Here is a 27,546-nt window from a genome sequence, read left to right on the forward strand (position 1 = left end):
GATAAAAATGAACTACATTTGCATGGATGGTAAAAAAAAAAAAGAATACCAAACAAGATTCCTGGTGGTTTATTAATTGTATTTTTTTCACAATGTGTAATATTGAACATGACCATATTTCTCAGGATTATCGAAATGATATGACTGATAAAGCATATAAATAAGGACAATGAAAAGGTGTAAACTGCTTTAAGACAATTATTTCCAACTTCAAATGATTATGACTTAAATTAAGAGTGAGCTTTTTCTCAGTTTTTCAAATAAAATGTTTCAGGATAGTCAGAATGGCAAGAATTTTCAGCACACATGCACAAGGCCAACAGTAGTCTTCTTACTACTGTATCTTTACCATAATATGGTAAAGAATATTGTTCTCTGGTAGGCTATGAATCACCACTCATTATCATATTCATGTCCCCTGACAAGCTTTGAAGCATTTTATGAAAACAAAGCTGTAGAAACATAATAATCTGAAACAGCCTACAGTTTCAATGTTCTTAAAGTAGAATTATAATACAATTCAATAAACAAACTCAAAGTTCATCCATAGCTGTAGGGTTCAAATTAACGAGAATGCACAGCTGGCCTCTTGAACGCCACAACTTTTTAAAAACGTAATATCCACATCATAAAAGCAATACTTTACACCAGTGTAAAGCTCCATCTTCTATCTACAGCACAACACCTCCTCACACCTTCTGACAAAGGCATAACAATAAAACCATAAAGGCTCATTCAGCTCAACAAGCTTAATTTATACTCCATAGCACAACAGAGTCACTTGCTCAAAATAACGGACTTTCAACTAACAAGGCATACTACCGAGTATAAATGACTACTTCAGGCAGTTCTATAGAGTAGCAGTGTAGTTGTTGTTGGCTTTGCATTCAAACAGGAGGCAACAGTGAACATTGATCAAGCTAATTTGGTCAAAATAAGTTTGCCACTGTAAACATAAGTATAACTACTAAATGCCTTAATTTACAAAATAGATTATATTCATTAATAGATCATGCTTCAATGATGCGTTGCACATACTGTATGTAGTTCTCTTCAAGGAGTTATCCATACTTTTCCCATACTGAAATGCATTTCCCCCCTAAAACATATACATTCAAATAAAAATGTACAAAACAAAAACATTTCAGTCCTTTAGCAAATATACAATAAGTAAAGTAACTGTCATAGTGCAGAACATTTTATTTGTAGTTGAAAAAGCCACCCGGTTTGGCCTGCGGAGCCATCAGCATGCTGGCTTGATTCTTGTGCCTGATATGAATCTGAGGAGAGAACATAAAACATATCAAATCAATTACCACATTATCCAGTCAAACTACTGCTGTAAAAAGACAGATTCAGATTGAGATCTTTATATGATCAACATTCTTGAACATAAATGTTGGCATTTGATTCCTGGTCTGTAGCCTGGCATTGGCCAGACTGATAACGTGGATTCACTCTCACGTTCCTCCCCGGTATCAGTCTGGACTTCGGCCCATAGGGAGCGAGTATGATCAATCAGAAAATGATTTTGATGCTTTTCAGTGTTGCACGAACAGCAGTTGAAACGCAGTCACTGATTGGCCCGATCATTTTCTGATTTCTCATACTCGCTCCCTATGGGCCGAAGTCCAGACTGATACCGGGGAGGAACGTGAGAGTGAATCCACGTTATCAGTCTGTGCCTTAAGCATCATTTTTGCTTGGTCACATGGCAGTGTCGCTTGACAAAAATAAATTATTTTTAAGTGAGAAATGTGACGCAATGCATCACAATTCCCACCGTTATCTCTGTGAGCAACACCATCATACAACAATTAGGCTTAAGCCTGATATATACTTTGTTGTACGATGGAGTAAAAATCTGAAACTGAGCATCCACGTTTTAAGTTCCTGTGCTGACTCGGCACTCACCGTGCAGGGAGGCTGCATCCAAGGTTCTCCATCTATCTGCATTGGTAAGGGTTTAGTTGTCCTGATAAAGTTAGCAAAAAAGTACACAAGAGGATCAAACACTAATTTCCCTAAAGGAATGAGAGAAACAGACACACTTGACTACTTCAATTAAAACAATGTATAAAATGCCACTTTTTCATTGGTAAGTTCTATATAGAACATAATTAAAATGACCCTGATGCATTTCAGCATCTAGCCTTCTTCTTTGTTTAAAAAAATACAATGTGGTGCTACAAAGAGCACCACCTTTTTAGTTTAAACTATTAAGTCTAATTTATACTCTGTAGTACTACAACGACTAATTGAAATGTGAAAACCAAAATCCTGCATTCCTTTTTGCATGATTGTTATGTTAAGTGACACCTAGGGGTCATCTTTAGCTCACGCTCACAGTCACCTACGAGCTGTGAACAATTTACAATTGTAAATGAACACGGTTAAGGGTCCAGCTATTGACACTCTGGCAAGCCTGGACATGTCCATGTGCTCATATCTTACCTAATGGTGATCTGGGATGTCTGTGCCAGCCTCACGGCACTTTTGAGGCCTGTATATATCTGTCCCATTTCCATGGCTCCTTCAAGCCCAACCACCTCTAATCGACGGTCACTGACATCTGGAAAAATAAGAAGATTATACTGAATCCAATGCTGCATTTTTTGTTCAAGAAGAACGTATTTAGATGCTGAAATCCATGTCAGACTAATCATTACATTTAGTATCTGAACACAGAGGAAATGTCAATTAAAACACATATAAACTGAGATATTATGGTTGCTTACAAAATCAGTATACTGCATTATTATGATATATTAGGTCTGTATGGTTTGTGTAATGGCCGAAGCAAGAGATTTCCAGTAATCTCACAAGCGCCCTCTTCTGGACTACACCAGTATAGTTCAAGTTATAGCACACTACTGTACCTTGTGAGGTCACTTTCAGAACCTCTCGTTCCACAATCACCTCATCCTCTTCTTGACTCATTGAGCTCTTGGTGTCCACTTTCTTGGTCTCACCCCACAGGTTTGAGCCACCATGCATGCTGGGAATGTTCAGGACAGCAACCCCCTCTAGGGAGAGGCCGCTGAGATCCAGTGGTTTGTCACAGCACTGTGCACACAGCAGCACAGCAGAATATCATACAGGTGTTGGACTTTAACATTACAAAGTTAGGAGAGTAACTGTGAAGAGTATAAAGAGAACAGAAACGTTTTCTTTCAGTGACAGTGAGGGCACAATGAATGCTTGCATTGCTTTGAACTCTGAGCCTAAGTTCTCACCTCAATCGTTAGACACTCGTTCAGCTTCTTGCAGGAAGCCCAGATGGTTTCTGAAGTAGCAAATTCAAAATACCACAGCTTGTTCTTCATTCTGGAGCCATAAAGAGTGTAATATGAGTGTTAGAGGTATTTTATCAAAACCAAAATGAGGGCTGGTGATTACAAGTCCCTAAAGCAGACTTGGTGGTTTTGTGTTCACAAAATACAGGCATAGTGTCAAACTCAAATAAAAAGAAAATGTTCAACAAATCAGAAATATCATGAACATCAATGAGATCCTGAGAGACAACAGTGCTCTATATAGCTATTAGATTCCACAATCCAGGGGACGTACCTAGTATTAAACTTTTGTGGATGTTTCTCCCTCATTGTATGAAACCGATGTGCAATGGAGGCATCCTGTCAATGCATAGAAATATACACATAAGATCGAAGAGTGTGTTTTGCTTAATTTATTTAGTCTGTGTCATTTGAACTCACCACTCCGATAGAAAAGTAGTTATTGATGATTTCATACGGTACAGGGTCACCCTTCTCGGTTCCTTCATGGTTCTCATCTATGATGACCTCCACACTCCAGCGGTCCATAAGCACTTGGGTGCTACCTTCTAGATCTTTAAGGATTCGACTCAAATCCACACCATCATATCCTACACAGCAGAAAAAACAAAGAACACAAACGTGAGTTACAACTACAAAGTACTGTTCCTGAAGAAACAGTGTGTGCTTGCCTTAGTGAGCCCACAAAGATCCAAGCGGTTCCAACCAAGCCAGGTCATCTTTCTCTATGTTCTGGTTCATTATTAAGTCATTCAGTCACACAACATACCATAATGGCCATACCAGACACAGCTACAGTGTGCCATTGACAACATACACAGGATCAGAACAGGTGCCGGAAAGTGATCTGTTGTTATTGCTGTTTTACAGGGTTTTTTTTTGTCATCGTGCAGAAATAATGAAAAGAATACCACCACAACTGCTGCTGTATTCTCACCTCCTCCCCATCGCAGACATCGTGCCAGATCATTTCCTGTGCCTAGAGGCAGCACAGCTACAGGTGGCCGCACTAGAAGATTGGCTTTGTCTGATATAAAGAAGAGAGAAGTTGTTAACATAAATGATTTTCATGCTAAAAACCGGGATGCCATTTCACTTGAAAATAACATATTTGTGGTGAGCAAAGTATAAATGTGACGTTATTTCATGGGGACTAATCTGTGTTTTGTTACCTGTAATCCATTCTTCTTACCTATTGCATCAAGAATCCAGCCCACTGTACCATCTCCCCCACAGACCAAGATCCTGTAATCCTGCATATTTCTGAAGAAACTCAGACTGAAAGAAAGGTTTTGGGTGTTAAAAAAAAAAGAAAGTCTAAAATAGACTGATAAACTGTTCTTTTAAAAAAGGAATTACAAATGGCAGTGGTAACTGATCAACAGCGCAAAACAAAACAAGTTTCTACAGCGCTGCTACAGTACACTGTCTTACCCTGGTGCAGGGCCACCATTTGAGAGGTTGTACACCTGCCGTGGATTCAGCAAATACTGAAATTTACGCAGCACTCTGAAATACAAAAAATAAGGCATAGATAAACATATATATGTGTGTGTGTGTGTGTGTGTGTGTGTGTGTGTGTGTGTGTGTGTGTGTGTGTGTGTGTGTGTGTGTGTGTGTGTGTGTGTGTGTGTATATATACATATATATATATATATATATATGTATATATATATATATGTATGTGTGTGTGTGTGTGTGTGTGTGTGTGTGTGTGTGTGTGTGTGTGTGTGTGTGTGTGTGTGTGTGTGTGTGTGTGTGTGTGTGTGTGTGTGTGTGTGTGTGTGTGTGTGTGTGTGTGTGTTTATGTGTGTGTGTGTGTGTGTGTGTGTGTGTGTGTGTGTGTGTGTGTGTGTGTGTGTGTGTGTGTGTGTGTGTGTGTGTGTGTGTGTGTGTGTGTGTGCATTACTCTTTTGGCTCACCTTTCTCCCTGTTTGCCGCCACTTTTAGGGTTCACAAATACTAGAAGTGGATGAGTGTTTGGGACAGGATTAATCTGCAATACATGAATATTACTATATTAGTACACTTATCCAACAGATCGAATACCACATCAAAATGGACATAGGTTTACATTGGGAATGCAGGTCCAATGTAAACCTATGCCCATTCTGCGTTGTATAGAATGTCGTGATTGGTAGAAATATGCCCTCCAATAAGGCCTTTGATGGACAGGACAGCACAGTACCTGAAGTACTTGTCCATCAGGGGTGGTGTTGACGTCACTGTCCTCTGCTGAACTGGAGCATCCATTCTTCAGGTTGTTTTGTCTCTCCTTCAGGGAAACAAACAGACCCTTTTAAGAAGTCAGGAAGCAAAGAATCACAAATGGTATGTGCTGTGGTGCTGTTGGCAGTTCCTGCTATTGCATTTAAGGGTGTACTAGGTGGTTGCTTGGTAGTACTAGGCGGTTGTTAGGGCATTGCTAGGTGGTTGCAGCGTACTATTCCGAATTAACCAGTGTGATCCGGTCTAGAGCCTGCCTACTGTATCTGGTCATTTGCACATACACTATTCATGCATGCTCCGTTTCCGTATCCGCTCTAGATCTAGACCGGATCAGCAACCTGCAAAGCTATTTGATCCCAGTCTAAGATAGTGTAAATTTAACTCTGATGACGTAAAATGTTTTTACCAAATGGTAATGGTTTCATTTATTCACTCATCAACACCCTCCTCTGTTTCTCTCAGCGTGAGACTGGGTGCATATCGAAATGTCCAAACAGCTGGTAAGCTCCTTTATACTCCTGGACCATTGTCATGTTATCTGTAGTTGAGAGAGATAACTAACAACCTAACTTCAAATTGCAACGTTTCCTTGTCGTAACGATGACAGTACCACTGAAATACATCTGACATTTCTCATCTCAATGTTTACAAAATGCCAATCAGAGAGATGTCGAGTGCATAATTGCACAATATGTATGGAGAAACCCATAGGGAACCCCCACCCCCCACAGTCTAGCTTACTTAACATTACTCTATTCATTCCTGTGGGGACATTTAATTTAAAACCTAATACAAAAGCAGTGGAGGAGGGTGCCAAATGAAAGCGAAAAAGCATTAAAATGGCATGCAAAGACAAATATAATACCAAATCCAAAAAGTCTTAAGTTAAGACGGGTTGGATTTGGTATTGTATTTGTCTTTGCATGCAACTTAAGTCTTATTTTACACACATCCTTAGTGTTCATTTAACTCTGCCGAGTGTATAAGGTCCATTTGGTTCCGTTTCTATAAAATGAACACTGAGGATTTTGCTGTGTATGTTCTGGTGCTGCTGTAGACATACTGTGTACTGCTTCCAGGTTGTGACTCTCTACCTTGACAACAGGGTATATTGCCCAGGGGGGCAGGATATGGTCTCTGAGAAGTCCACAGGTACACTGTGATGGTTCCAGGTTTGCACACTCATCATGGCGCTGGAACAGCAACAATATAACATTTCATTCAGAGGGACTCACAACGGAGGGAAAATAATGTCATACCCGAAAACTCAAAACTCACTCTCAAGGCTGCAAAATAATTCAAAATGTCAACTAGACAAAAATAAAATGGTCATAAATGTCCGAACGGGAACATTCTGCCAAGCACGATGATTCATGCTCACCATGGTGTGGCACCAGACGCAGTGCTTGCCCGTTAAGCCCTGGTAGCTCTTAATCTTCTTCTGGCACTTATCACATTTCCCAGAGTCACAGTTCCCACTCACCCAGTCGTGTGCTGCAATCTGAAAGCAGTGATGGACAGTAACTCGGTAAGTACATTTACTTGAGTACAAGCACATTTTCTGAGTATCTGTACTTTATTTACTGTATTTGTATTTTTGAATAGTTACAGCTTACTTTCACTCCACCACATTTCAAAGAAAATATTGTACTTTTGACTCCATTACATTTCTAGGGGGTGCGAAGATGGCTGATGAGGCCGATCCTTGCACGGAATGACCGGTTGCAGTGAGGGCATGAAAAGTACATTATGAATTAACCAATTAACCACCCGGGGGTCTGGGGGCCGGATTATAATGTGAATATACCTTTTCCACAGTAGCCAATTTGACGTGAAATAATAGGGTAAACACAGGTGTTAACAATTATACTAATTAAGATTCCATTCCATTCAGGTCTCTGATTCAGGTCAAAAAGTGTCAGACTTAGAGTGCTGCTATTGTTCATGCTTTTCACTGGAAAGGCTCTACAACAATAAATGGGACTGAGCCAATCCCTTAAAGTCGGCCATACCAGCCCCAATCTGGAAACCCGTCGCCAAATGAAAAGGAAAAACAGCGCCCTCTGCTGTTTTTGACTATCTCAGTTGGCTCTGGGAGGAAGTTGACGTAGCACCTGTGCGCAAGGAAACCGGGGTTTTGGTCTGCCTTCAGCGCATCACTTCCGGTGGTGCGATTATGTTTTCATTCCCACTAACAATATTTCTACACGGAACACTAACACCACTTCTCCCAGAGAACATGGATCGTTTTGGTTATAAGCCCACTTGTTTCTATGATGAAAGAGTAAGTTAAAATGTGAATATCTTTCTGTGGTTTTGTCTGCTCCGTGGACGCTATTAAATTAATTAAATTAGTTTCGGTTTGTTTCGAGTGTGGAAGGATCGACGGACACGTGAATCCCGCCCACTACATTTGATTGGGTAAAGCGCGGCCTGCTTCCTGATCTGAAGGCACGCCCACTTGTAGGCCAGTGCGTACGCGATATGACGAACCTTCCCGACAGATTCAAACGCAGAGCAGAATCTGTTCTTGAGAGATTATACCAGCCCTGACAAAGAAAGATAGTCATTTTGTATTTTAAAACAAAATGGCAGACGCCAGAGGGTTAATTAGTATCATTGGTGTTTATCCTGCTATTTCATGTCTATATGGTTGCCCTGGAAAAGGTCTATTGAGTTGACTGTAAATATTGACAGAGCAATGCATCGTACCCCTGTTTCTTTCCTTGACTTGACATAGGTCCTGGTGCAGGGGGCAGGGTTGCTGTTGGCACAGCGTCCATGGACTGTGTATTTGCAACCTGAATAAGGAAACACATCAGAATCACTGTTTATTGGCCAGTTATGTTCACATACTAAGAACTTGACTTGGTGCACTGGTCTTACATAAAAATTAAGTATACAATAAGTAAGTAAGTAAATAAACTGTAAAAATATACACAGTAAATTCCTGAGTGAATATTTAACTCTGAAAGTGTACAAATGAAACCAAATAGGCCATTTGGTTACATATATTATACACTCTTACAAATGGATACATTTTAAACAAGATTTTAAATTGAATTAATTAATTAATTAATTAATACATTCAAAGTGTACTAATGAATATATGCAGATCCTTTGTGATGCTGATGTTACAATCTAATGTCATCATTAGAAAAGTGTTGTTTCTAGTTAATTCAATAATACACAGGATAGTACAGAATCGCCCCCTGCTGGTGCAGTTTAGGTACTGACATGTGCAGCATAGCCCCTGTTTCCTCAGTCCGAGGAGCATACTGTGGCACACGTTGCAGTAAACTGGCTTGTTGAAATGCTTCATCCTCCAGAGGTGCTGACCATCCTGTTGAGTCATCTGTGAGCCAAGAGATAAGTAATGTATTTCATTATTATTATTATATAAGGTGTTTGGGTTGGGTTTGAATGGGACATACGTATGTACATACCTACGCGATATGTATGTGTGTGCTTGTGTGTATACATATACTGTATAGCACACACACACACACACACACACACACACGCACGCACGCACGCACGCACGCACGCACGCACGCACGCACGCACGCACGCACGCACGCACACACACACACACACACACACACACACACACACACACACACACACACACACACACACACACACACACACACACACACACACACACACACACACAAACACACACACACACACGCACACACACACGCACACACACACACACACACACACACACCTGAACTTTGCCTGTTAAACAAGGACTTAACATGAACATTTATAGCACATCTCACTTTCACCATAGACCTTAACTGCATTACATTTCACAAAGCCTTTCATATACCTACTGTATTATACACTGTCACCACAGCTTGCATTTTCACAGACACCCACTCACTACTACGCCTAGCTTAATGACACGTCTGAGAAAATGTAACTAAACAGATCATCATACATTATTACACCACCATGCATTCATTTTTTAATTCACCCTGGCTAATCTCAAATACTAGCACAAGATTATACCCTTATTTTGGATCTAATGGTATACCAGCTTGTGCTCTCATCCATATTACAGAGACACGCCTATTTATTTTCCTGTCTAGCACCAGTTTGAAACACAATGCATCAAAGTGTCAGTCATGACATGAGGCAAGGAGCATGAGCCCCAAATCATAACACAGCAACTGTTACAGGGCTGAATATATGATACCCAGGTCCCAGGTTGTTTCAGACGGAGGACAAAATCACAGAATTCAGTTCATAGTCGGTCCTTGTAGTTGACAATCAGTCTACCAGAAAGAGTTTAAAGGCCTAGAACCAAGTGCACAAACCTATCATTCAAAACTGTGTTTTGACCCTATTTTGGGACCAAAACCCTCTCCAAATACTATATATAAGAAAATACATTTAATTCAATAGATCCTAACTGCATGCACAACAGTATTGTAAAATCAGTGATGATGTAGGGCTCGGAATACTGGCAAGTGACAACACTTGATATGAAAAAGATCAATGCCTTCCACAATGGATGCCTCCGTAAAATCTGCCACATCATCTTCTGGCCTGAGAAGATCTCAAATAAAGAGCTGCACAGGGTGACCAGGTGCTCCAGTGTTGAGTCGGAAATCAAACGCTGCCATCTACAATGGCTGGGGCATGTGCTCGGAATGGCCCAGGATCGAATCCCAAAGGTTGCACTGAGATAAACCCCGGCAGGGAAAAGGCACGGTCGACCCAAAACCACCTGGCGACGAACCGTGACAGGCAGCTGAGCTAAAGGAGATGAACCTTACATGGGGCGAGGCACAACATGAAGCACAAGACAGGTCCCGATGGAGGCAGATCGTCGAAGCCTTATGTCCCACTTGGGACAAAGAGGATTAAGTAAGTATAACTGCATGCACTGTATTGTAGATTACATGGCCTGGCTCCCAGTAGGGCCGTGCACAGGCTTTTGGGAGGGCAGGTGGCCAAATGTACCCCCCTCTCCCCAGAAATAGCCTATTCATGGAGGACAGTAGCAAATTTAGAAACCAGAGAAGCTAACCAATCTAGACAAGATCCATGAAAGTGTATATGCTGATTAGATAGTATATATTAGTAAAATATATATGGATGATAAGGTTTAATAGATAAGCTTTTAAAAAAAAGTGGATTAACCCATTAAAAAGTCTATCCACAGAACAGTTTCACACATGTAGGTTTGACTGTTTGACATGCATGAGATGTGCTCGCCATGTCCTAAAACCAGACTTCACACCCCACGTCTCAGAAAAGCTGAGGAAGGCCTAGGGCTATTTCCATCTGCTGCTGTGCATTATTAAAAGTCTTACATATTTATTTGCGAGTGCAGATGACTTCATTTGCTATTTTACTGCCTTTTTGGTCAGCACCCATCCTACTCTGAATACTTTTGAGTTGAGCACACAGTTCCCCTGTTTCTTGCTAAAAAACAGACCTATCAGGAGGGGGAAATAAAAATGTCCTAGGCTAGCCTTTGTATTGCATGAGAGCATGGCAGAAAGCAACTGTGGTCCCGCAAGAGATGTATGAATGAGAGGGAAATATGTGGACATAAAAGGGCACTTTTTCCTATGAAGACAATCAGGCAGATGCTCAGGCACTGGTTGGCCTGCCTGGCTACCAGTTAGTTCATTAGTTCCTTAGCATCCAGAATGCTGCCACTGATCTGGCGGGGGTCTCCTGTCTGTTGCCCGGCTCATAACCGAATTCTAGCATCGATTGGATGTGCTAGAATTATCTTCAGTTAAACAAAGACAAAATTGAAGTAATCGTTTTTGGAGCCAAGGAGGAACGATTAAAGTCAATGCTCAGCTTCAATTGGTTGAAAACCACATAACAGGCCAGAAATCCTGGTGTAGTCACTGTAATACTTGATTTAAAAATACTACTGTTTTATAAAGCATTGAATGGTTTAGGGCCAAAATACATTTCTGATCTTGTGCTACATCATGAACCATACACACTTCTCAGGTCATCTGGGAACCCAGAGTCAGTCCAGTGGTGTCCGATATTAGCTATACACACACAAGTGCGCGGACAGACAGACACGCACAGACAGGGGCAACAACATAATCTCCACTTCGTGGAGATAATGAGACATATGATACTTTAATGTACCTTTAGTCCCAGTAAGACCAGTAAGGGAACATTGTTCATGCCTCCTTCCACCCACTCTTCCAGAGATACTGTGCCGCTGCTGTCAGCGTCGATTGCTGTCATCATGTCCTTCAGCACCTGATGGTATGGCAGTGGGTTGTTGGCATACAATTAACACACACACACGCACTTACAGCTCCTAAAAACCTTTTAGATTGGTATTGCAGCAGATGTTCATCATTCATCACTCATTTACTAGTTGTTAGTTGCGATTCATCTTATTGCCTACAACAGTCGTTCTCAAAGTGGTGTCTGGGGACCCCTTGGAACCCCCTCAAGGCCCGCTGGGGGTCCCAAGACCCCACTTTGAGCACCACTGTTGTAGGCAATAAGATGAATGGCTGATTGTAACTTAACTAGGAAATGAGCGATAATGAATGATGAATATCTGCAATACCAATCTAAAAGGTTTTTAAGAGCTGTAAGTGTGTGGGTAAAAAGCAAAATGAGGAACAATTTAACTACTTAAATCCTATTTACATACTTTGTTGACCGAAGTCCCCCAGGGGTCTATACTAGGCCCCCTCATTTTTTCCCTTTACACCAAACATCTTTTCTGAAAATAGCTGCAACGCGATGCATTATGAGCTTGTAGATTGGCTATTTTCAGAGCTCACCCCAGAATAGGGACGATCGGGTTTATGTGGTTAACCACTTATACCCTATTTTATACTTTGGCTATTCAGAATACGTTGTACTTCAGAATACATTGTACACAGTACATTGTACTGTACTAATTACATGGTTTGCTTGAATGCTCAATTCTGATAGGTCAATCACAGCATTCTGTGGTCTATAATTTCCTGATAGCAGACCGCAGAGCTCAATAAATCAGCACATTCACAACACCTGTGGCAACTGTAGAATCATATGAGTTATTTTGTTTAGTGGAAGCAAGTAAATCCTTTTTAAATCAATAAAGTGTTTTTATTGATTTATTAAGTAGCCATGTAATAAGCAGAATTATGAACAGCGAGGTGGTCATTATTGAGAAATAAACCCCTTCAGGGTGATTCAAGACCCCTCCGGTTCACATCGGGGTCCCGCAACACCCTGTCTTGGTTTATATCTCAATAAGGTAATCTGCTCATTATCCCTTACATAAACCCTGACAGGGTGAAGCAGGACCAACGATTATAAACGTCTCACTGCACACTATCCCTTATATAGTTGAGGGTCCTGTGCAATGTGTGCAGACATTCATTTGTTTAAAACTTTAAAGTAAGCTTTCGTTTAGGGATATATATTACTGGTACTTACCGGTCTGAGCTCTGACACATCCCAGCCGAGGTAATCTGCAGCATGCATCATCTGAGCTATGATCCTGTCCACTTCCTATGGGTTCAGAAGCACAACAAATACTTATTTTTAGTTGTATAGTGGGTGACATGTAATCTACTTCAATCAAGGAGCATTGAGTTGGAATTTGAGCTTGTGGGTGAATCACCACAAGATCAATGGTTGTTGTTTTTGTTTTGTTTTTTATTGGTGTTGCCAGCAGCATGCAAAAAAAAAGAGATTTCCAGTGACTTACAGAGCTGTCAAGGACTCCATTTCCATCTCTGTCATAGAGTTTGAAAGCAACTGGGGAAGAGGAGAGATGGAAATTAAAGTATTGGACAAAGTCATCAGTCTAATTACTTTGGGGAAAAGCCTGCAGCATGACAGAGAGAGAAAAGAACAACATAATCAGGACTCACACTCCAGCTTGTCTCTGGGCTGGCCGTCCTCCAAAAGAGAGAAGTAACACGAGACGTCCTTCAGGAAGACCTCTTCTACAAGGAAGACGAATGCTCCAGTTACCATACCTGCACACCCAGTACTGTACAGTGTACACACATGTTCAGTTGATAAAAAGCCCAATAAACCTAGGTTGTAACTTGATACAGACTCAAATGCTGACTAGGAGGAGAGACAGTGTTCTGGCTGTATTTGAGGCATAATCTCACTGGCAGTATCCTCTTCTTGTTCATGCTCAGAGTTTGGAAAGGAGCGGAAGAGCCTCTGGCAGAGATCCACAGGGAAGCCTTCATCTAAATAGGTCTTCAGGAACAGACCAAACCCCTCCTCGTTGATGCACTGGAATTGATCGATGAACAAGGAAAATGTGCTGTTACTCACAGTGCTAATGCATGATTCTGACTTTAAGTGTATACATGATAAGTGGGGCTTTTATATGCAGTTTTTGCTTTACTTAGGATAGTAAAGAGACAGGAAATTGAGTGATGAGATGGGTAAGGACACGCAAGTCTCAAGCCGGAAATGGGCCAGGGACGCTGCAATTATGTGGTCCGAATAACAACCATCATCGCGCTCCATAAGTGGTGCTTTTATGGTTTTATTTTCTCCCACAAACTTTTAAATCAAAGTAGGCCTTCTATTCAGGCAATTAAGTAATATGCAACAAAAGGCAAAAGTCCTCATAAAGATTTGAGCCTGACATGCTATTTGCATTTGATAATTAGCTCCAGGGATCGAGCAATCAGTACTCCCTGGATAAATAGTGAACCACAAACCCACTTCTTGTTGACTTGTTGCTATTCCATTACCCTCATTGATAACCTACAAAGCTAACCCAGTCATAAATAATGTCATCGCAAGTAGGGGTGTTGGGGAAAAAACGATTCATGTAAGAATCACGATTGTTTTATTATCAACGATTCAAAATCGATTCACAATTTCCAAAAAGAAAAAATATATATTTTTTCCCGCTGGTTAAAGTTACAGGAGTTTTTACTCTTTTGTGTTTGTGATATGAAATGTAAGCTTACCATAATCACAGTAAACATTATCATATTCAAGGGCTTTTTTAAAACTCACTTTCAGTACGGCTGAGGTGTGTGTGTCACTTGCATCAAGGCAATTATGTTGTGTTTCTGCATCAAATAGAACTACATCTACACGACCCTCTCTGGTATTATATAATTCTTTGTTTGAGCTGTTGGAAATAACTACTAGGCTACACTTGGTTGTTAATGTCCAGATGAAAACAATATGACTTATACTTATATGTATTCATGTTTATGTCCAAATAACCATTTGCACCAGTGAGAACTGTTGTTGCTGCTCAAATGGAGTTGGCAATGTTGTTTGTATTGGCTAGGCTGTGTCTTTCAGTCACATTAGAGCTTACTCTGTGTGGTTGGAGCCAGCATGCAGTTCAGGAGAGTGTTGCTGCGTGGGCAAAAACTAAAGGGCTAATTTGCATTTGCAACCTCAGTTGGATATACTACAGACATTTCTCATAGACAGCTTAGTCTCAATAATAAATCTACTTGGTGACTCACTGAGCAATATACTGTAGAAAACATCACAGTCAGACATAGGCTCTTGGCTCTCAACAGTATACTAAGGAGAGCTACTTCCATTGTTACAGTAAAATAGTCAGTTACTTTATCCATTTGTAACTCTGAGAGTGTACAAATGGACCATGTACACAAATGGACCGAAATGGACCCTTACGGTTCCATTTTGTTACATTTGTAAACTAAGAGTTAAATTACACAGAGTTGTGCAGTGGTGGAGCAACACAGGACATATTAATATCTCCTGACCTCTCCGTGTCTGTGTTGGGCCAGACTGCCATCTGCATCAAATTCACTCAGCACATCTTTAACCTTCCGGCTGCAGTCTGGGGGAAAATACATACAGGTCACATATACACCTAATTGTGTACTTGAAGGTACTGTACACAACACACACACACACACACACACACACACACACACACACGCACACACACACACACACACACACACACACACACACACACACACACACACACACACACACACACACACACACACACACACACACACACACACACACACATAAAGACATTTGTATAGATAATTTCATATTTTTTTTGCATTTAATTTGTTGTTTTATGAGCATGCAATGTACTTTACACACATGCATGCACACAATGAATGTAGACCTAACGACACAAACACTGAGGGGATGCTTGGCTTGCAAAACGCCAAACATGAGCAACAGCTGCCTCTTCTAGATATGAGAAAGCTAAAGTGAGTGTAAATTGTGTGTGTGTGTGTGTGTGTGTGTGTGTGTGTGTGTGTGTGTGTGTGTGTGTGTGTGTGTGTGTGTGTGTGTGTGTGTGTGTGTGTGTGTGTGTGTGTGTGTGTGTGTGTGTGTGTGTGTGTGTGCGTGCGTGTGCGTGTGCGTGTGAGTTCATGTGCGTGTGTGGGTGGAAGTGGAAGGGGAGGGAGGGGGTTAACCACTTGAACACCAGCATGCCTATTCTGGGAGGAACATTCGCCAAAATGTGCAGATCTACAAGCTCACTTGTGAGCTAATTTGGCTCTTTTCCCAAAGAGCCAAATCTCTCAAAGAGATTTGGTGTAGACTGAAAATAAAGCACTCCAAGTACCTGTAACTCAGGTACGTTTCATTAGACTAGAGGGTTTAAGTGGTTAAGCGCTGGGGAAGCTGCCTGACTGTACTTACATTCAATGTACTGCTGAAGCTGGATAAAGTCGACAGGGTTAAGCTCCTTCACCTCTGGGTCTGTGGGGGTGGTGGACATGGTAGCTGCTTCTGCACTAACTGTGCACAAGCGGCAGAACCAGTGCAAGACACAGTAGAGGGAGAGAAAGGAAGAAAGGGGGCGGATTAGTCTGCCGCTGTATGAAACACAAAAGCATGGCTGCAAGTAAAAGCACATACCAGCTTACACTGCGCACCTTACCGACAATGTACATAGAGCGAGGGGGGGGGGGGGGACAAGGGGGCAGAGCGAGAGGGGGAGAGAAAGTCAGAATTCTGTGCACAATATGTAATGCTTTGCCATAATCTAAGAAACATGTACATGTATGTTGTCTCTTCTTTTACTTTGTCTAGTAAGCACATATATTGTATTATAATTTAATAATCATCTGTTATGGTGCTGAAAAAATGTGTCTCTATTGAATATGTTATTTATTTTGATCTAATCTTATTTAATCTCTACTTCATGTATGTTCAAATCTGTTTTGTATGTTTGGATGGATGTGGACTGGTGATTATGGTAAGCATTTTAGTATTACATTTATATTCATGGTAACAAACCGAGTGTGATGCCCTCACTCTAGTGAATGTAGCATTTCACATTTATTGTCATTACTATCATCTAATTGGCCCCTCATACCCGGGGGCCAATGCAACGTTCTGTTAAAAATGATGTCAGTCTAAACATATCCAAGTCACTTAGTCTCTGGAGATGCCTTGCAACCAGAATCAAAAGGAATGTTAACCCAAATTTGGCTTCAAAAAGGTGGGATTTATGACGTTTGGAATGAATGAATGAAACAAAACATCTGAGTCTGGCACAAAAACTTGTTATGTACAACATCTCAGCTCAGTGGCCTCATATGGTTGGAGTGTTTGCCTTGAGACTGGGAGGTCTGGGTTCAATCTGCAGCAGAGTCATACCAAAGACTATAAAAATGGTACCTAATGCCTCCCTGCTTGACACTTAGCATCAGGGGTTGTCCCTGCGACATACTACCGTCATGTTCAGGGGGTGTATTTTACTTGTACAGTACAGCTGCCTCACGCTACAGAAACTGGAGATAGGCTCCTGAACTATGGGCCACATGGCTCGGCAACCGTTGGTTCCCAAGGCTATGTTTACTTATGTACAGCATCTTTTGTTTGACTTTATTATTTTATTCATGTTGATCCTCTGTTTGTCCTGCACCTGGACACTGAAGTTGATGTACATGCACTAACTCCCTTATCTATGTACAACATAATTTACTTTGTTAATGTCCTAAACGATAGCTTTGATACAAATGTATCATTCGTATTTGCTCGCAGAGGCTTTGATACTGTAGTTAGCCCTTCAGCGATTCCCTGAAGTCCGTTGGAAAATTAAACAGTCTCAGCTGCGGGGCTCCGTCTGTTGGACATGCCGCTACACCAGATCAGGAACATCTAACAGTAGAATAACAATAGAATATTCAAGTCCTGACTTGGCTGATTTGGCTTTTGGGTTCATATATTGTTTGACCCGCCCGCCCGGCCAATTAATTGAACATTTCTTGACCTGCCCCAGCCCCACCCGCAGGACCCCGCGGGTTACGGGTCGACACACGCATCAATATAGCACATGCCCTTAGACTCAGCCCTTGTGCAGCCAACCTGGGTTCGAGTCCAACCTTTGCTGTATATCCTTCCCCTTCTCTCACTCCTGGCATTTCCTGTCTATCTCCACTATCAATTAAAGGCTAAGAAAAAAACAAAAACACATCTCCTGGGTCATGAAAAGTTGGTCTCATTCAAAAATCCCATAGACTTGTGTTCCAAAAAGGAAGAAAGAAATACAGGCTCCAGGGAGTGTATGTCACAGCAGCCAGGGCTGAACAGAGAAACTAAATGAAATAAATAATCAAAAATAACACCCACTCTGTCCATGTGACATGGAACCACTTGCTCTCTTTGGTTTCTGAAAGGGTCATGCTGCCTCCACCACTTAATTCCTTTGAAAGGTTAGCAGAGTGTTGCCTGGCAGCTTTGTTTATGCAGCCAATCGGGGTGGGAGAAATCTGAACAGAAAGCGAAGTGAGAATAAAACTAGAAGACAATTTCCTCACTTCCTCACACGCAGGAATCTACTATGACTTACTTCCATATTAACTGTAAAAATTAATATTTTCTTAAGCCTTGACCCCAACCATAAAACATGTACTATAAATGACCACAAGATACAGGTGTTCTTTTCAAACAAAATGCAGTACTGACTGAGTTATTATGTGTAAACAAACCTGACGATAAAAATAATTGTACGTTGATATTCTTATACCCTTCAAAGCAATGTGATCTAAGTCTGTTTTCCCTGATGGCCGGCTGAGTACCATCATCACTGTCTGGTACAACAAGATTTCAAGCCTATCTGAGTAATCTGACTCCTAACTTCCTGATTAGATAATTATTTGCATGCACAATGTTCACATGCAGAGTGGAAATCATTACCAGTCAGGGCAACGAGTGTGGCAAGCGACGTTCACTGCAGTTGTAATAATAAATGTCACAAATTCTAGTCTTGGGTTTAGTTATATGGTGTCAGCTTAATTTATGCTTCACAATGTTTTAGGGGGCTCCTAATTTGACTGGGGAATTTATATGTAAGCCTGGGCAATATATCAATATTTTTTTATCTAAGGTATTTGAATACTGCAATATCATGATATGGCACAAGTGTTGTCTTTTCCTTGTTTGAAATGATGCATTACAGTAAAGTGATGTCGATTTCTGAACTTACCTGACTGTTCTAGCTACTCTATTCTTTGCCTTTCGCCACTTAAAGGTAGGGTAAGTGATATTTTTTGGTTAAAACAAAAAGTATTTTTTAAAGGTTAAAGCACTATATTCTGATAGTAATCATTGCTATAGTATAGAGTGTTTTTTCAGTAACAGGAGTCTCCCCGTCTCTCCAGCTCTTTAATAAACAGAAAATACATTTTTCGGTAGGTGTCAAAATCTCAGCCAATCAGGAGAAAGTACAAATTTTTAAGCTTAATTTGTATAGTGTTCCAGTTCCAATTTTGCATGCTCATTTCTTAGTGTCATCACTTCCAATTTCACTTGTTTAATCTGTATCCTGATTGAGTTCTCTGTCCTGGTTGGATAAAAATGGAAATGAAACTGAAACTGAAACGAAAATGCATTTTCTGTTTAATAAAGAGGTGGAGAGACAAGGAGACTCCTTTTACTGAACAAACACTCTATAGCAATGAGTACTATCAGAATATAGAGCTATTTAACAATTATTTTAACCAACGCAAATCCCTACCTTTAATTATAATAATTTAGTTGTAATATAATAAATTTAACTAAGTGGCCTATAAGCATTACTGATGATTTCTATTAATAAAAAATCTCATTGTGTAAATATTTTGTGAAAGCACCATTGTCACCCCCACAACACCATCACAATATCAATATTATATGTATTTGGTCAAAAATATGATGATATTTGATTTTGTCCATATATTGTCCAGCCGTATCTGTAACATGGGACCTCGTATGGGCCATGCTTACATAAGGTTATGACAGGCCATAAGTATACCCCAAGAAAGCGATTTGGTAATTAGACGGCATGCCTAATGCAGAACCTCATATCTTTGATGTCAGGCAGAAACCTTGAGTCTCGTTTTTTTTCTTTTTTTCCCCGTAAATTAATGCACCATTTCGTCGTATAAGAGTGCTGTGCAAAATTTGCCAAAATAGCTAATCTACAAGCATTGTGATATGATACGTTGTGAGCTTGTACATATGCTACTTTCAGCATCTTTGAAAAATAAATGCAGGGGAAAAAGTGGTTAAGGCCTATCTGTGAATTTTATAAATATTTAACCTATGGAAAGTATAAACAAGAGTTTATGAGTACATAATAACTACATAGGAAACATCGAAAATCACATTTTTTTAAACGAACCCTAACCCTTTATCCTTTACAATAATGAAAACAGACAATGGAGCAGACGCATTCAAAGCACTGCATGCAGTGGAGTCAGAGAATGTTGACTTGGTAAAATCTCGCAGATAATATGCAACAAATAGTCAAAAGTAAAAAGTATATTTTGCTAGAATTTGGAGATAGTTGTGGTTCGGTCCCCGGTTCGGAGTCCGGACTTTGAGGATCACTGCACTAGGTCACTACTTAAACAAAGAACAACTCAGCTCTAATTGGCAATAACTACACTCAGATAAACCTCTGTTTCGAGTTTATTATGACAATGTATTTCAATTCTAGCCACACAAGGAGCAAAAACCTTTGTATCAGTCCTTATAACAGTATGGTATATCCAGGACTAAAAGTAGCATTTCAAACATGAGAACATGTATTTCCATGATATTCCATTTAATTGGTAAAACACTTGAAGGTTTGTATTTAGGACTGAGTTTGACCTTTGGTCAAATAATGTAAGCCAGAGAGAGATTTCACCCAACTTTGTGTGGGCTCAGCTGTAATGCAATCAGTTCAGAGTTCCTGGCCATTGTAGAGTCCAGGTAAGAGGTGAGAGGCACAACAGTCCTTTTGATAAACCTTTTGTTCCTTGGTTCAGAGGCATTGACACCCTCTGTCTTGTCTTGATTATCAGGGCAAGGCTTTTGTATCCATTTAAACTAATCAGAGTAATCGTTACTCCTTCCTGGGCATCAGCTACAGACAGCAAATGTGTAGTGATGGGAGCCAGGTCAAGATGACTGAGTAAACAGTAAAATATATACACTTTTGATTATTCTTCTTTCTTAGGTCTGCAGTGTGTAGTTAAAATGATTAAAGTCTTGATAACTATGACTTGTTGTTAACAAAGAGAAATGTCATTTAAGGAAAATATTCAGTCTTAAAATAACTGTGGTCTTTGTTGACTCATTGTATTTCTAGCTGCTGTTTGCCATTATGAATGTATAATGTGTGTGGACTTAATTTGAAGGTAATAAGATGTTAAACAAAGATTTCATAATATGAGCTTGTGTAAAAGTATAGTTTTATAGATAAGGGTTAAAGTAAATTGTCACATGTTTAAATCTAGGCAGATGCTAATTCCTTGTGATGACTGAGAAAGGCTGGTCAAGAAGCCTTTTGTTTCTAAAAGCTTGTTTGTGAGTGGTCAAGAAGGAGGACTGGGAGGAGGTCCTATGTCAAATGTCTGTCTGTATAAAGTGCAATGTTTTGGTGATTCAAGTACACTCTGTGGATTGGCAATGCAGGTGTCACGTCTGTGGAAATAAAAGCATTTATGTGGACAAACCCTCCTTCAAACTGGATCCTTGTTCTTCTTGCACTCAGGGAATAGTTATGGAATAGTGTTTTTCTTGTCTGATAAATGGACCAATATACGACAACAGCTTTCAAACTGTAGTTAAAAGGGGGTTGCATTTAATAATTATTGCTAAACATCATCCTTCCAAATCACTGACCAATGTACACAAGATTAGTTTTAAGGTAGGGTTGGGGATGACCTTTTTCCACGCGAGCTCATGTTTGTGCAAGCTGTCATAACACCCACGCCTTGTGTCAAGGAAATCTGTCGTTCGTTTTGTAACACCGAGCGGGTTGTGGTTGGAAAGCCTGGGTCGGGTTCTCTGTACAGTGACGCAACTCACGACGGATGTCTAAGGTTGGTTTTCCTACTGACATCACAACAATCATTTTCACTGAATTCTTTGCAGATTACTTGAGGTTAGCAGAGGGTAAAGGAGGAACATACTCCGTTGCTATGGAAAGTGTTTCCCCCATCAGCTGCTCTCTGTCAGAGCCATGCCATGGGTGACTAACACATGTAGAGGGAGGGAGGCCAACCCAGACAAGGGGGGAGCCCTGGCCGTCTCTGAGTCTTCCCTCCACCTCACCACCCACGCCACAACCCACGTTTGGCCTTCTAAAACCAGAGGCAGCCTCTAAATTGCATTCTACAAGCAGATGCTACTGTGACTCATTACACGAACAAGGGAATACTCCCTTACTATAAATGGAATGTATGCTCAAGGGGTCATTTCTCAGGTCAAGCTTTACTGTATGTTCCAAACCAGCAGTAAGATTCCACTTAACTGAACAACAACAGAAAATAAACAACTTCTTTGTCTACCTACCACTAGAGCTAGTCCACTCCCCTACTGTTTTGACATCCCAGGGTAATATTAGAGATAGATCTGAGTAGGTTGTTGTACATGTTTTGTAGTACAACATGCTTGGAGACTCTAGAGCTAAAAATAAATGAAAATAACTGTCACGATTCAAATAGGAGTACTAAGAGAACATTCACCACAGCATGAATCATACCATTCTGGGAAAATGAAGGCGAGGCCTGCTTTCTCTCTGGCATCAAAGTGTGTACTGCCCATCATTCTAAGTTCTGACTTGAATATAACTTATGTAATAGGCTTTGTGTGGAGGCAGCCTAGTACAACTCTCTCTCAAAGCAGAAACAACTCAAACCCGCCTAGACTTGTGAGGGCACAAGTAGTTTTACCCGTAAAATGAAAACGTTACTGCACATCTGAATAAAAACAATAACAACATTAAAATGATCACTCGGCCTAGTATTCGCTTTCATTGTGATTTGTGTTATTATTTTAGAGTAAGGAAGGCAACGTTGATGTGTTTTGTATCTTGTACTTCACTGAGATCAGTCCAAGTATGTTGCTAAAGTAAATCTTGAATCAGTCACAGAGTCTAACAACATAGTTAGTAATATAGAAAACAGAAGTTTAATACTGTGTTGGAACTGTGGAGTAATTGCAAATTGTTTACAAAACCTGTTCATTTTATCCATGTTATAAACCAGCATACTTAAAACTATGAATCACTTATCCTTCAGAGCACTATGACCTCATTCTAGTTAATTTGTGGCCTTTAGTATCTAATATAAATATTAACATTGTGTCAATTTACTACATTATTGATCCCTTGACTAAAACCTTTCCTGAAGCCAGTAATGGACAGACAGATGATACCACTTAGATTCCCCAGTTTTGACCTGCTTCCAGATTTCCCTGTATTTTTTTAAACAGTAAACACAATCGTTGACAATCACGTGAATGTGGTCAAATTATGCTGAATGGAGAGCTTTGTGTATACAATAACAATAAGGTAGTAACAATATTCATCACAGCGTAGCTACCACCCACCAGGTGTAAACAAATGAACATCTCTTTGTTAATGAATAATAATAATAATTAGACCTATTTGATCCCACTGGGAACATACAGTTTTCAGTTTCACCCAGCTGATTATTGCCCAAGTTGTCATACTTGAGCAAAGGAGGGGAGCAGTTAGGGGTTAAGCGTCTTGCTCAGGGACACCTCAAAACATTTCCATGGCCGGGAATCAACCCTGAAACCTTCTGTTTTCTAAGCTGCCTCTCTAACCATTCAGCTATGGAGGGTTCATTTTTCAGGCACTGATGGCAGGATCTTCAGTCACAAACCGCTCAACTGGCTAGTTTTTCAATAGGACCAGTGACCAAAGTGACATTTGCATTTCAATCTATGGGAAAGACATCAGCAAATAGGGTCAGAAAGCACACATTCAAAGACTGTGATGCTTGTGCATTAGTGCGATATGTAAGAAAAAACAGAAGACCAACTTCTCAGGCGACAGAGAATGTCAATGCATCAGGACATGATCAGACTGTGTCAGTCAGAACAGTCCATCAACCATATTTTCAGAACCTATAACCCTCTTTACAAAGACAAATGCACATTTGAGAGTTCAGCGGTGCAAGAATCGTAGGCACTGGTCTACAGAGATGTGGAAAAAGTGATATAGTCAGATGAGTCATCCTGCATTATATTCTCCACAAATTGGTGAGTGTATATGTGGCATTCACCAAGAGAACGGTGCAGGTCTGAATGCTTGACCCTGGCAGTGAGGGGGTTTGGTGGCTCTGTTATGCTGTGGGGGCATTTTCCAGGCATGGCTTGGGTCCACTTGTCCTGGGGAAGGGCCACTGCAAATGAATACAAAGTAGACTAAGGAAGTACTTGTTATTACTTTACCCCAAAGTGAGGTAAGAGGGACTTTGTCAGTCCTTTGTGGTTCCTGCTAAGAGCATGTATAACGACTCAGTAGCAACTAGTGACTATTGTGTAAAATTTTGTGACTATTGTAACATCCACTCTGTTGTCTGATGTCATATAGGCTTAGCTTGCTACTCTTTCTTGTTCTGCATCAGGCAGGATGATTATATAGGATAGGGTGTATACGTCTGTATACTTTATCATTTATTGACAGTGTCTTCTTGTTCTGCACCAGGCAGGATGATTGTATAGGATGTATACGCCTGTATACTTTTATCAATATTTAGTGTGTGGTAGGCCTGTCACAATTATTACATCATCACCTAATCTCAATTATTTGAGATAATTGCAATTATTTTGCAATTGTTTCCATGTTGAAATATTTTCAAAAAATAGCAGAAATAGCAGATCTACAAGCTTACAACACGTCACTTCGTAACGTGTTGTAAGCTTGTAGGTCAGCTATTTCCGCAATTCTTTACATGTTTTTTTTGTCAGTAATTTCTTTGTAAAGCCTATTTAAGTTATTTGTCATATCTGCCCTGTGCAATTTGTGATTATGAAGCCTAAAAACCAAACAGAAATTAAAATTGTATTCACATGTTTCAATGTCAAATACCAAAAGCACAATTAAATCATTAATCGCAATTATTTATGTGACAAATAATCGTCAACTTAAATTAGTTACAGCCTAGTTTGAGGGTGTCATTATTGTGATGTTACTCCTCTGGACCTCCTGTATCTGTATCTTTTACTGCTGTGCTGTCTCTGGTGCCTGAATATCCCCTGCTGAGTCAATATCTATCTATCTATTTAAAGTATTCTGAGGGATTACCTTTTTATTTCATTTTTTTGGGGACGATTTATGCTTTTTATTTCAGATAGTTACAGTGAACAGTCAGGCAGTAAAAGTGGGGGAGGAGGGGGGGGGGATGACATGCAGTAAAGGTCTTGTGTCAAATCCAAAACGGGGTCGGCTCAGGCTGTGAGAAGGTATAGCTTAATTTATGTGGTAGTAAGATGAGCTCTTACTCTGTGATCAACCCAGATCACCTTTTGATGACATATTTCTATTCTGATGGGAGTGGTCTCTTCCAGAATGATAATGCCCCCATCCACAGGTCACGAGAGGTCACTAAACGGTTTCATGAGTATGAAAATGCTATGCTCATCAGATCTCAACCCAATTGGACACCCAGGGGAGAGTTTAACCTGCTCTCCACCACCATCATGAAAACGGCAAATGAGGGAATATTTTTTTGTCGAACAGGTTTTCCATTCCTCCAGTAGGATTCCAGAGACTTGTACAATCTGTGCCAAAGCACCTTTAAGCTGTTCGTGACTTGTGGTGGCCAAAAACCTTACTAATGCACTTTTTTGTTTTTTCCTTCAATTTGTCACCCATCTGTAGGCTATATAGTGTGTGTGTGTGTGTGTGTGTGTGTGTGTGTGTGTGTGTGTGTGTGTGTGTGTGTGTGTGTGTGTGTGTGTGTGTGTGTGTGTGTGTGTGTGTGTGTGTGTGTGTGTGTGTTTGTTTGTTTTTTATGGATTGGTACCTTATCATCAATAGGCTATCTTTGCTGGCAGAATCCATTTACCTGTATAGAAAAAGTAATAGTGGACTTCCTTGCACCCAGATATCTTACACTTTACGCCCCAAAATAATGCAAAACTGTAGGCCTATACAGTAGTTCAGAATATTCTATAGTCTATTATATTACTTCCAGAATTCCTTAAATAGCATAGAATGATGGATGCATTCCAATTATAGGTAACTTAAGTAGCTTTATGGAAACCAAATGGCACACTGCAAAAGCAGCTGATGAAGGTCTGTCTATCGCTAGTAAAACCTCCAATAGGACCCTAATGTATTATCATATATGAAACTGTAAATTCAACTATGAATAACATGAAGAAGCATTGATCTTTTTGGAGATCAGCTGAATTATTCTATTAAGGCAGGTGGGTCATTCCTGCTATTCTGTGCCATTTCAGCCTGGTAACTTTCTTCAAAACAAAATAAAAATCTATGGGATTTTAACATTTTTTTCTGAAATTCAGAAATTCAGAAAAACATATTCGTCCAACTTAATTCATTATTCCCTAATAATTATGACCAAATTCATCACACACGAAGTGGGACAAATATCCCCCCTGTTGCAGGACAAATGTATATCTATTAAAAAGTGTTTTCAGTGTGTTTCAATTATTGTAATATTCACATTTTCAAATAGATCAGATGTCCCTTCAGCCATGCTAATGTATCCATTGTGTTCTAAGAGATGCTTTAACAGTGTATTCCAAGCTTTTTGGAATTGTGTTTTTGCTTATTAGGCTACACAAGACAAGCTTTATCATGTCACAGGGACACAAATGGCACCGAATACTAGGAATGACCAAGGTGTATCCGTACCATTCTTAGTCAAATGTCAGCTACAACAAACGTGCACTGTAGTTACAACATAAGCTGAAAAAGGCATGTCTGCTGAGGATGCCAGATGCGAAACTTGACAGCAGCGCAAAGAACAGTCTAATAACAGCATTCACATTTATTTATATATCAACTATTCAAAGCTGCACTGAACTTCAATCAGTGCTGCGACCGGGGCGCTATGTTGAGGTTCAGTTACCTTTCTCTGCGTCGACCCCCCGCCGTAGACTTTAAGTTGCCAATCTGTAGGTGAATATCCACATAATAAGCCCTATATTTCCCAAGTGCGAGTCAGTCCGACCGATGAGTTGAATGGGGCGCCGCTAAGAGTCGACGGACGGAAGGCTACAGCACAATGTGACAAATGAGGGAAAGACTGACGCCCTCCCACCAGCCACCATAGAGTTATTATGCCTCCCACGCCCGACTGAGAGAGAGAGAGAGAGTATGAAATGTTCCTCATATACAGTGGTGGAAGAAGTACTCACATTTGTTTTACTTGATTAAAAGTATCAATACCACAACGTAGAAATACTCCGTTGCAAGTAATAGTGTGGTATTCAGAATTTACTTGGAGTAAAAGTACAAAAGTATTGGTATCAAAATGTACCAAAAGTAAAAGTACTCATGCAGGATGTCCCATTTTACAAGTTCAATGTGTATACAAAACTTTTGCAAATAGCAGATCTAAAAGCTCACAATGCGTTGTTGTGAAATTGTAGATCGGCTATTTAGCCGACGTATAGCCTATAAGGGTTAATGCATGTTTTGTAATAATAATCAAAATCTACAAAGTAGTAACTAAAGTTTTCAAATAATTGTAGTGCAGTGAAAGTACAATATTTGTCTCTGAGATGTACTGGAGTAGAAGTAAACGTATTGAAAATT

The 27,546-nt window shown here is 40.2% G+C and overlaps 1 protein-coding gene across 4 annotated transcripts; it reads right to left on the minus strand.

The window, feature by feature from the left end:
• Positions 1–62: 62 nt before the first annotated feature.
• Positions 63–27,046, minus strand: dgkaa (diacylglycerol kinase, alpha a). Of its 4 annotated transcripts, XM_080445409.1 has the most exons (25): positions 26,858–27,046; positions 25,784–25,825; positions 16,167–16,265; positions 15,257–15,333; positions 13,652–13,781; positions 13,403–13,477; positions 13,237–13,286; positions 12,963–13,037; positions 11,664–11,780; positions 8,763–8,880; positions 8,238–8,326; positions 6,907–7,026; positions 6,620–6,718; positions 5,485–5,571; positions 5,219–5,292; positions 4,731–4,805; positions 4,489–4,574; positions 4,234–4,323; positions 3,717–3,886; positions 3,571–3,635; positions 3,237–3,327; positions 2,880–3,066; positions 2,455–2,572; positions 1,915–1,975; positions 63–1,280 (listed from the first exon to the last, which is right to left on the minus strand). In XM_080445409.1, the coding sequence occupies exons 3-25, from the start codon at positions 16,243–16,245 to the stop codon at positions 1,200–1,202; spliced, it is 2,214 nt and encodes a 737-aa protein (XP_080301535.1). In that variant the 5' UTR covers positions 16,246–16,265; positions 25,784–25,825; positions 26,858–27,046; the 3' UTR covers positions 63–1,199. The 4 variants fall into 4 exon arrangements, with proteins under 4 accessions (XP_080301535.1, XP_080301536.1, XP_080301534.1 ...); XM_080445410.1 differs by lacking the exon at positions 25,784–25,825 and having other exon boundaries at positions 13,403–13,474; XM_080445408.1 differs by lacking the exon at positions 25,784–25,825 and having other exon boundaries at positions 26,858–27,045.
• Between the last annotated feature and the right edge of the window lie 500 nt (positions 27,047–27,546).

Source organism: Gymnoscopelus braueri (genome assembly GCF_963280865.1).
Source record: "Gymnoscopelus braueri genome assembly, chromosome: 12".
Taxonomy (NCBI): domain Eukaryota; kingdom Metazoa; phylum Chordata; class Actinopteri; order Myctophiformes; family Myctophidae; genus Gymnoscopelus; species Gymnoscopelus braueri.

Excerpts from the sequence above, each read along its gene's own strand:
- dgkaa (XM_080445409.1), bottom strand. The coding sequence starts at position 16,245 with ATGTCCACCACCCCCACAGACCCAGAGGTGAAGGAGCTTAACCCTGTC. Across the intron at positions 13,782-15,256 it reads CCCAACACAGACACGGAGAG|TGCATCAACGAGGAGGGGTT; the intron begins GTCAGGAGATAT and ends GATCAATTCCAG. Across the intron at positions 3,636-3,716 it reads ACTACTTTTCTATCGGAGTG|GATGCCTCCATTGCACATCG; the intron begins GTGAGTTCAAAT and ends ATGCATTGACAG.